This window comes from Eublepharis macularius, chromosome 12 (genome assembly GCF_028583425.1).
Source record: "Eublepharis macularius isolate TG4126 chromosome 12, MPM_Emac_v1.0, whole genome shotgun sequence".
Lineage (NCBI taxonomy): Eukaryota > Metazoa > Chordata > Lepidosauria > Squamata > Eublepharidae > Eublepharis > Eublepharis macularius.
Window position 1 is genome coordinate 73,729,612 of NC_072801.1, and position 11,561 is coordinate 73,741,172.

The window sequence follows — 11,561 nt, forward strand, 5'->3', positions numbered from 1 at the left end:
CTAATTTTATAGCTGTTGATAAAGAACCTTCCTTTTTCTAAACACTCTTTTTTATTGTTAGTTAAGAGTGAATCGGTAAAATTTGACTGAAATCCCCCCTTCAAATGATTTCACAACTATAAGAGACTCTTTAAATTTGGGACTTGAATCGTTGTTTCGGTGTTGTTGCTCTTGTTCCCTCAAAAGATTAATCATCAAAACAGTGTTCCATTTTTTAACGGTTTTATAACTTTTAATGAATTACTAAACCATAAAGACTTCATGATCCTCTAGATATTGAATATTTAATTGATAGGAATACAAACAAGCTCTTTTTATTCCTTCAAGATTTAACTCTCTTGATATTAAAAATAACTTTCTGCAAACTTAATTGTTCTCCATAGTTGTCAGTGAAACATGAAAATAGCCTTGGATCATCTCCCTTGGGAAACATTTCAAATATTAACTAATACATTTCCAGGAGTTTTGGGGCGGGGGGGCATTGCCATTTAACAAGAATGATTTTTAATGCAATACCGATACCATCAATAAGCACATTAATCTGTCATTACCGGAGTTTTCTTGAATGCATGTTTTTAACGTTAATTGATTAGGATTTCTAGGCGAGAAAATACATTTCTGGCATTAGAGGATGGAATTGCACCAATGAGCCTTGAGTCAAATGTTTCCAGAAGAAAATTATGTGGATGGTCAGAGAAAGTATTCCATGTTCCTGACATTGTGAGGTATGTACCTTTGTAGGTTTCTTGGATATCTTCCCACTGTGTTCTAGTCCGGTTATCCAAAGTCCCACTGATTTCTTTTTCTTATAATGGGATTGTTATACCAAAGCATTCTAAATGAGATTCTTGAAATAATGTTGTCAATGAGTACTTTTGAATGAGAGCTTAGATACTTATAACTTTCATAATATTAAGGGTGACCAAGAGTTGGTGTAGCCAGGAAACCATTACTCTGTGCTGTTCCTCCAACAAACAATAAGGAACAACATATGCCTTGCTTTGCAATGTGCAGATTAATTCACATGGACTTTATCTATCTATATAATGATTCAGTAGTCAGTTATCTCCCCCTCACTTTCTTTTTATGATAGCTGTATTTTGAAATTAAAAGCAAGAGAAAATTAATACAGATGTATGCATCAAAACTTGAGTTAGATGAACATGATTGAATAAGATACCTTTGAGTCATATAGATTTGATACTGAAAAAATAGTTTCAGGAGGGAACAAAGAGGATATATATACAACAATACATATAACTATAACTATGCATATGCGTTTGGGGAGATATGAGCTATTATGATCAAGTTTCTTTCTTTCTTTCTTTCTTTCTTTCTTTCTTTCTTTCTTTCTTTCTTTCTTTCTTTCTTTCTTTCTTTCTTTAAGGGATGGAAGTGGACAATAGAACATTCATCACCGAGTTCATTCTTCTGGGATTTCCTGAACTTCACGGAATAAGGATGGCATTTTTTACTCTTGTTCTTCTAATGTACCTCATTTCAGTTTTGGGCAACTGTTTAATCATCACGGTTGTCTTTATGGAACCCAAGCTCCACATGCCCATGTATTTCTTCCTCAGCAACTTTTCCCTGGCTGAACTCTGCAGCATCACAGCGGTGGTCCCAAAGATGTTGACCAACCTTGCCTTGGACCAAAACACAATCTGCTTCACATGCTGTATGGCACAATCTTTTTTTGCCTTCTCTATGGGAGCCATACAGTTCTTCAACCTCACCGTCATGTCATTTGACCGTTACACAGCCATTTGCAAACCATTTTTATATAATGCCAAGATGACGAATGAAATTTGTTTGTACCTTTCATTGATGACTTGGTTCAGTGGGTTTACACTGAACTTTTTTCAGGCAATTGTTGGTTGGAATTATCCATACTGTGGGAACAATGTCATTGACCATTTCTTCTGTGATGTTGGACCTATTTTGAAATTAGCTTGTGTTGACACAACATTGATGGAGCTCGTTGGTCTCTTTTATGGTGCTGTTGTGATGTGGGGTTCATTTTTCTTTACCCTGGTTTCTTATGCATGCATTATAACCACCATAGTTCAGATCCCATCTGTCAGTGGACGATCAAAAGCTTTTTCTACGTGCTCTTCTCATCTCACTATTGTCAGCATCCTCTACGGGGCGTCGTTTTTTATGTACCTCAGACCCTCAACACAAGGTGATACCCGGATTAACAAAATGGTATACCTCATGATCATAGTTTTTTTGCCTATGTTAAGCCCTTTTATCTTTACAATCAGAAACAAAGAATTCAAAGCATCTGCCAATAAAGTACTGAGCATTTCAGGCCATGTCCCTTTATTTGGATTCATGGACTTAATGAAGCAACAGAAGTTCATGAAAACATGTCCCCATTGTCAGGTCTGAGATAGGTTCCTTGTGTATTCTGACCAGAGAGACTCCATTTTAATGCTGTCAGTGTTTTAAGCTCTTCCTTTGCAGGTGCCAAGCAGTCCAGCAACACTTATCTCAATGAAGAGCACTGTTTTGACTACAGCCTTTCCAGCCTTGGGAAAGTTTCATTCTCTCAGCTTCAAGCCGTTTGTTTTGAGAACTGTGGGGGGAGGATGGGATTTGCTGGGCTATGCTATTCTGTATCTGAACCCTTACCTTCATTCGTAACAATATACGTGTACCAGCCAGGATATTGAATCTTGGCCAGTGGACTATAATGGTTGTTTATATTCAGTAAAATCTTTTGGAACCAATGGACTCATGTCTAATTGCAAGAGATAGTCTGGATTGCAACTTTTAATAAGACACAGTCTGACACCCATTGCCCTAAAAAATTGTGACATGGTTAGATGTCTCCATGGAAGCTATAAAATGAAGAAAATATAGAGCTGGAAGGGATCATGGAGGTCCCTAGATCTTTGTTTCTGCAGAATTCAATTATCTCTTCTAGGCACTGACCAAACTCATAACACTTAGCTTCAGTCCTCAGGCAGTGTATTAGAGTTTACTATGAATTTTATCCAGAAAAATTCAGCATAAAAAGACATTTGATTTCTAGCCATGAGACAAATATTAGGAGTCTTTGTGAAATTCCACCCACCTAATGGTGTGTCCACATCTTGTTCCCATAGCCGTACTAAGGTTTTTGCTAGCCACCATTTAATTATTTTTAATCTTTACACTTTGTTCATTTGCAGTTTGCATCTGCTTTATTTGAGAAGTTTCCGGTGTACACCTGCATATATGCACATTGATGAAATGCATGTGAAAATGAGTGGTGAGGCATGATTTGCAACAAGATTCTTTGGTTTTTTGTGTGGGTGGTGTTTTTGATCCTAGTCAGTTACAAGAGGGAAGGGGAGAATGGTCATTCCAACAAGATGCACATTCAGCAGTTCCAAAATTAATTTTGAAATTTGTCAACTTAAAGCAGAAGGCAGGTACTGTGAAGCTGGGTACAGTAACAGAGAGAAAGGTAGAAAATCTGGTGACACCTAATCAGTATAAATGGGCAGTTTGTGGGCATTCTGACACAGCTGTCCTTTCTATCTTTAATGTTCTCTCTCACTTTTTGATGTGGCTCAGAGGAGAAGAATTAAAAAATGCCTGTACATTTCAGGGATTGTCTCTTTATGATATGGATCTGTTTATGATACAGACTTCTTGGTTGCAGTCTCCCAATCATCAACCAAAAAAGAGACTGCGACCAAGAAATCAGAAGAAGATTGAGACTTGAAAGAGCAGCTGTGAGGGAACTATCTTTAGAAATTCAGTCAGAAGGGCTCCTTGATTGCTCTGTGCAGACCGATAGGAAGTCCAGGTAAGGTGTAGAAGTTAGACTGTTGGACTATGATCTGGAAGATCTGGGTTCAAATCTCCGCTTTCCCACGGAAGGCTTTTGAAGAGACACGTTTTCTCTCATACTCACTTATCATGGTTGTTGTGATGAAAAGACAATGTAGTAAACTGCTTTGTGTTCACATTGGGGATAAAAGTGGAATAAAAAATGAATAAAAATCAGATCAACCAAAGAGCTGCTCCCTGCAAATCAGCTAGTGTTTTTGTTTGTTTGAAAAAATGAATCCATAAAACACCCTCCTTTCGTATTTTACTAGATACAACTTTTGGTGATCTACAGTGCCCTAAATAGTATACAATCCTTTCAATGTTTCATTGTTAAAAATATGGAGAACCTCTTTTTTTAGCTGATCCCCTTGCTATTTTTTTCAAGAACCTCTCTGCAACTTTAAGTAAACTTGGAAATGTTCTTTAGAAGAACCTTTGGGATATTAACAAAAGGATTTCAAGAGAAAGGAAGCAATCATTTTCTTGTAACAAAAGTGATGTCTAATGGATGGTTACCCAAAATAAACTTAGACTTCTTGTTCTGAGTTTCTTGAATTCTTGAATGCATAAGGAATAACATTCCTCTATCATTGGTCAAATGTTTTTTGATGAAACATTGATGAACATTGGAGAACTTATTCCACATTCTTGCCATTGTGGGTATGTATTTTTTTTTCAGGAAGTATGGTAAATAACAATATGTGCCATGCTTTGCGATGTTACATTAACCTATAAAGTTAATGCCTTAGTCGCATTACCTATAAAGCAAGAATAAGGTACCTGGATCTTCATAGTTTAGATAAAAAGCATTTCAGAGGTGCCATGATTGAGGTCTACATAATTATGCATTGTTTAGATTAAGCAATTAGAGAGAATTTTGTCTCATTTTGTTTCATTTTGGAAGGCCAAATGAAAAGGCGCAGGGCACCATGCATCATAAGAATGATCCACCTTGAGTGGAATGGAACTTTTGGATTTAAGTAATGATAGATCTGTTCGTCTCAACCCAACTCAAGGTTTAGCACAACTTCATAAAGTGGGAGAAGTTTTGTCTCCACTTTATACACACACATAGAAGAAAATTTCCTAGTTGGATACTGTCCCATATGATACGGGAATGCCCTCATTATAAATTTTATCACAAATTATGGATTGTCCTATTTTGACAAAATTATCCTCCACTGTATTAAAAGATAATACAGTTTCCTATCTGTTGGTGACTAGAGACCCAAGGATTATGTTGGCTTTGTTCAAATATCTCTCCACCATATTTTTCTTAAAGAAATAAAGACTCTTTATCTGCTGCTCAAGATCATTGGATCAAAGGAGTTTGAAAGGAAAGGAAAGGATGGATAACATCTTTGGATATTAATTGGATAATACTTTTGAATGCTTAATGTTCTTTCACAATCCAAGGGCAGTACACAATAGAGATGGGCATGAACAGAAAAAACAACAACAACCAAACATGATGTTCATTGTTCATTGCTAGACATGGGCATGATCCAAAAAAAATTAACGCTCAAGCTGATCGTGGATCGGCGCCAGCAATGATCCCAAATTAACGACCCACACCAAGCATCTCCCGTTCCAGATCTGTGGATTGTGGATCATGGAGGCAAAAGCAGAGGGGTGTCCGGCTGTTCCCAGTGATACAGGAATGGTGGGTGATGCTGGCGTCATCTGTGTTAGTGTTTGGCCGTCTGTGTTTGGCCGTCAGAACTGCCTATCAGTGTTTGCAGGGATGAGATTGGAGTGCCCATGGCTACAGAACACCCCCTTCCCCCTCCCTCCCCTGGGTTTCTTCTCCCAACTTGTGACTGCTTTGCTGCTCCATGGTTGAAAGGAAGTCCTGCTGATCAAGGAAAGCTGGGCTTCCGTTCGGGTTTCTAGGGTGACAGAAGGAGGGCAAACAGCTCAGGCATTCCCCTGGCTCTGTTGCCAGGGGAATAGATTGCTGGCGCCTGAGTGTCTGGATCCCCGATCCAAGCCTGGACACCCTGATCCAGGCCCCTCCCGATTGCTGGATTGTTGGCCGTGGCCGATCACGATCCACTGGGTCATGATCGCGCGATCGCCATTATTGTGTGTGGGGGGGGGGGGGTTGTTCATAATGCGGATCGTGCCCATGTCTATTCATTGCTATCCACAAACAGGGACTCACAAACAACCACGAACATGGCCCTGTTCATGAACATTTTCATGGTTGGCTGTTCATGGGGGCCAGCAGGCTCTCCTCCAGCAGTCATCCAAGTCAAGATCCCTACTGCACCACTCCCAGAAACCTACCTGAGCAGGCAGCAGGAAATGTACCAATAATAAATACTAGCTTGGCCCAGAGCCTGGCAGCAGCCCTGGAACTTGAAGGGGTAGATCCCTATCCCACCACACACGAAGAAAATTCAAGCTCCAATGCACTCTTTCTATCAAAATGCCAACAGCAACACACATTAATCCACAGCACATCCGGGCCTCACAATGCAGTCAGTATTTGCCAGACAGCTGCACCTAATTCCAGCCTTCTTAAACAAAACTGAATTGATGAGGCCAACCTTTGCTTTATTCACCTATCTGCCCCAGTCCTACCTAATACTAGGTGGGGGGAAGATGTGGAGCATATAATTGAGAGGTACAGAATCCCCTCCCCATGCCGGATCAGTTCCTAAGTTCTACCACTTTACCCATCGTTCTGGCTTGTTACTAGTATCAGAGCAAAGCTGGGAGAAAGTGATCCTTTAAGAAAGACAAAGATCCCAGTGCCCCTCAGTCATTCAGACAACTGGGTACCAGAATGAGCTTTGATTCAAGCACAATGCTGCTTAGCACAGTGTCCAAACCAAATATTAAACTGCCACATCAAGGTGGTCCATTAAACTGTAAGCAAGAAATGCCATTTGGATGGTGGATGACAGCACCCTGTGGGAGTTCCTGGCAACCCCTTGCAGAAGGAGAAGAGAGATCAAAAGATCTCCCATGGCAAAAACTTACAGCTCCTGTAAACCATTAAAGTGCCCCATGCAAAAACCAAGTGATATTTTATAAATTATATTTAAGTATAAAGTACAAGTGCAAGTTTAGTGTGGCTAATTAGTTACTAGAAACAAGGAAACCATTGTTATTCATAAATATTCCAAGGGAAACACGGCCTCCAAAATGAGTTTCAGGGCCTTTCTGTAAATGACAATAATAATAACATTTGATTTATATACCACCCTTCAGAACAACTTAATGCCCACTCAGAGCAGTTTACAAAGTATGTTATTATTATCCTTAAGACAATCAGCCTGTGAGGTGGGAGTGAGGTTGAGAGTGCTCTGAGAAGCTGTGGCTGACCAAAGGTCTCCCAACTGGCTTCCTATGGGAGGAGTCAGGAATCAAACCCAGCTCTCCAGATTAGAGCCCTGCTGCTCCTAACCACTACACCAAACTGGCTCTAAATGAGTACTTTAAACGTGTTTTTTCTTCTGAACAGATGCTTTTTACTTCAGTGGCACTCAAGAAAACATCCTGGGGGTAGTGTTCATGTCCCACAATATTGACAATCGGGCAAATTATACTACTCATACAAACCACAAGTAGGAGAGAACATAGAAATAGAAATCTATTTTTACTATACGAAGCAGGTGTCTTGGAAGTCTGTTCTTGATGGAGAAACTATTTTAATTCATGAAGAACCTCACCTTTAAACTGATCCCATGAAAACCTTAGCAGGGATCACCATAGGTCAGCTAGGACTTGAGCATTCTCCAACACGTTTCCATACTCATCTGTCCTTATTCAAAGCCATCCCTCCCCATTCCTCCAAAGGTTAAATGTGAACTTGTGCTTTTAAAGATAACATGGTGGAGGATCCTTGATAGGAAGATACTTCCAATTACACATAAGAACATCTACTCTAACAGTGCAATCATAAGCAGAGTTGCTCCAGTCTAAGCCCATTGATTTCAGTGGGCTTAAACTGGTTTCACTCTGTTTAGGATTGAGCTGTGAGAGTTGCAAGTTCTCCAGGGCTTTAAGAGGAAGTCTTACCCAGCCATCATACTTAAAATCCTTTTGACTGGATTAAACCTGAACTCTTCTGCACACAAAGCACTGAGCTATGTGCCCTTCATATATTACATTGCAAAAAAGTAACTACAATTTATGCAACCCAATGCACAGGGGCAGCTACCTATTCTGACTGCACATCCATTTTGGTGTCACATCATTGATAATTATTATAATTATGGATTGTCCATTGTTGAACTATCAGATGATTTGTCTTCCTGGAACGGAGATAACCACTGGGAAGCATTCCCACCATCTTGCTTTGTAACAAGATGTTTATGTGTTTAAAGCTGCATTTAAGGACAGAACAATAGTATCAATAAGAAAAGTGTCAAATACTTCTTGTGTCAGTCCATGGCTTCATTCCCCACCATTGTGTAAGTCTGCCTCATGCAACTTTTAACACACTCCTTAAAGAAGAGCAAGACAAAGCTTCGTGGTCATGTTTTATTGGGTTTCCTTACTTCAAGCACTTCTTCTGATGCCACCACAGCAGGTCAAGACAGTGGCATACCAGCATATAGGGCAGAAGCCTATAATCAATCAATCAATCAATCAAGTACCTTTAATGGCATACAGAAGCCTATAATAAGATCACAAATATAGGGTTGACAGCTCCAGGTTGGGAAATTCCTGGAGACTTGGTATCCTCAGGACACCATTATAGCAACACTTCTGTGACTTTGGCTGAACTTGACATACTGTCCCTTACCTTCTTTCACTGTCCAAAGCATGAACTAACCAGAGAAAGAGATTCTTTAAAAATGGCTACAGAGGTATTCAAACATTCCCAATTCCTCAAAATTAAGACTATTACTGAGTAGCCTTTGTAAAAGCTGTACTGCAGACATGGTAACCTTTTCTTCAACTGTTTTTTTTTTTTAATTTCAATTAAATAAATTGATTTTATCGATTTTAAACTGTTCACCGCCCAGAGCCCCTGGGGATGGGTGGTATAGAAATTGAAATATAAAATAAATAAATAAAACTCTTAAACTTTGTTAGAGTGTACAGCCTTTGGGCTGTTAAGCTGAATCAACTGCAACTGAAACCAGAGATTTGGGGGTGGAGCCTGTAGAGGGTGGGGTTTGGGGAGGGAAGGGACTTCAACAAGGTATAATGCCATACTGTCCACCTTCCAAAGCAGCCGTTCTCTCTAGAGGAACTGATCTCTGAAGCCTAGAGATGAGTTGTAATTCTGAGAGATCTCCAGCCACTACCTGGAGGCTGCCAACCCTAAATATACAGAATACACTCTTTTCAAACATATTACGAGAAGATCCAAGGTTTTCCAGACTCTTGAAGGGCCAGAGAAACACCGAGTGTGAGAAAGGAACTTCATGGGTATGCTTCCGTGAGATGTTACCAGTCAAATGCAGTGAAGAAGAGAGATTTCCTGCTCTCTGTAACAATGACACATTCTTCCTGACATCTCTGTTTTCAGATTTCTTTGTCTCTTTTAATAGGAGTTCCTTGGATGTTATGCAAATGACTTAGTGGCGCAGCCGTCTTTAAAAAATCAAATTTTAGGTTAAAAATAGAAAACTGAAAGTCTGGGGTTGTATTCCCTTTCAGGTCCTCCAAGTTCTTGCCAGATAACACAGCAATGGAATTGGTGAACTTGATAAGTTTCCTCTTCCTCTTCCAAGCATGTAAAACAAACTTCCATTATTCCCGTACATAGATAGAATTGTGGATTCTATGGAAATCATTTTACTGAATATTTTAATATTTTTTTACATTCTTTTACTGCCCAGCAGGTGTTTCTTCCCAGACCTCTGTTGAGAATGGTGGTGGAGTGAAAAGTCCTGGAGAGATTCTACGACTGACCTGTGCAGTGTTGGGATTTTCTTAAACAAGCTATGATATGTACTGGGTTCGTCGGCCAGCAGGAATGGGATTGGAGTGGATTGGAGCTTTCTGGAGGGATGGAGGCACCTCTTATAACAGAGCTCTCCAAAGTCGACTAAGCATCACAAGAGATACCTCCAAAGGCCACGTTTTCCTGCAGCTTCAAACCTTGAAGTCTGAAGACACTGGCCTGTATTATTGTGCAAGATACACAGTGAAACAAAGCCTTCCTGAGGCAGCACAAAAACTGCAGTTCCAGAATACCAGCCATCATTCATTCATGCATTTGTGTGTACTTCTATTTCCTTCTGTTGATTCCTTCAGTGGCATTACATTATGTTTCTTATTATTCATACTTTGCATCATTATCTTTATAAACCAATTCCTATAAAGCAGAGAGAGATGGAAGGAGGCAGTTGTTGATATGACCTTCTGGTTCCATTAATATCTGTCCCTCCCTTCTGCTCACCATCTCCAATCTTCTGAATGTAGCTCTGACCAGATGCTTTTAACCTTACCCTCAATCAAGACAACACATCCTGTGAAATTTCAGGAAATAATTTCCTGAAGGTGGCACTCACGTTCCACAGTACTGGCAATGGGGCAAAATAGATTGCTCATACAAACCACAAGTAGGAGAGAAAGTAGAAAGGAAAGTCTACTTTTACTACAGAAAGCAGATGTCTTGGAAGCCTGTTCTTGATGGCAAAACTGCTTCAGTGCATGAAAAACCTCTTAAAGTGATCCTATTTTTCTGCCCTTCTACAAAGCCTTCCTTACTCCTCCAAGGGTTGATGTGGTCCTATGATTTTAAGGGGAATCTAATAAAAGGAAGCTGCCGACTCACCGGCAAGCTGGGTTGGCACCTGGGGCAGGATGGAGAGGAGGCACGATGAAGAGTGGAGGAGGAGCGTCCATCCAACGCCGGTCTATCCACGTGGTCAGCGCCATTGCTACTCGAGCATCTGCAGGGGCAGCTGGTCACCCTCCCACTCGCCGCAGTTTTAGAGCTATTGAGGGGGCTCTGTCACAACTTTATGGGTTGGCGGTTTTTTAGGCATCGGGTCGGATCCCAACAGGGTGAGTGGGCCTGCGGGACTGCTCACCCCGACGGATCTGGATGCAAGGTTTGCCAGGCAGAGCCAGCGACAGAACAACATGTGCCGAGGTGCCAGCGGCAGGCTGGCGGGTGATGCATCGGTCGGCAGCCAGGCCTACGATGCCAACGGGGATCCTGCCCAGATGCCAGGGCAATGCTCCATACAGCTGTAATCAATAAAGTTTGGCCATTTCTAACCCATACAAGCGTCTGGTGTGATTACTTAGCCGCAACACAGTCCGACATAGCACCTAGGTGGCAAAAGGTTATGAGTACGAAGCCGCTATCAACTATGTATAGGAACGTCAGCTCAAAGAGGCGCAAGACCTCTGAGGGTTTAAGTGGAAGTCTTACCCAAACACATACTTAAAATCCTTTTAAGTGGATTAAACCTTCTGCATGCCAAACATGCTTTCCACCACCAAACTACGTTTCCTTCATATATTACATGGCAGGAAGAAACGGTCAAGTCCAGGGGGAGCAGCAGCCTCCATGGGCTCTCTGAAAAGATTGCCTGTAAGATACACACAATTGCAAATCAGTTTTATTTATTTATTTATTTATTTATTTATTTATTTATTTATTTATTTATTTATTTATTTATTTATTTATTTATTTATTTATTTATTTATTTATTTATTTATTTATATTCCACCCTCCCTGCACCAGCAGGCTCAGGGTGGATTACACTTCATAACATACCAATAAAATTTACATTTAAGAAAAATTTAAAACC

General features: G+C 40.4%; 1 protein-coding gene across 1 annotated transcript; it reads left to right on the forward strand.

The window, feature by feature from the left end:
- Nucleotides 1-1,389: 1,389 nt before the first annotated feature.
- On the forward strand, nucleotides 1,390-2,394 carry LOC129339902 (olfactory receptor 6X1-like). The gene has a single exon (XM_054994473.1). The coding sequence runs from the start codon at nucleotides 1,390-1,392 to the stop codon at nucleotides 2,392-2,394; it is 1,005 nt and encodes a 334-aa protein (XP_054850448.1).
- The last annotated feature ends 9,167 nt before the right edge of the window (nucleotides 2,395-11,561 follow it).

Excerpts from the sequence above, each read along its gene's own strand:
- LOC129339902 (XM_054994473.1), top strand. The coding sequence starts at position 1,390 with ATGGAAGTGGACAATAGAACATTCATCACCGAGTTCATTCTTCTGGGA.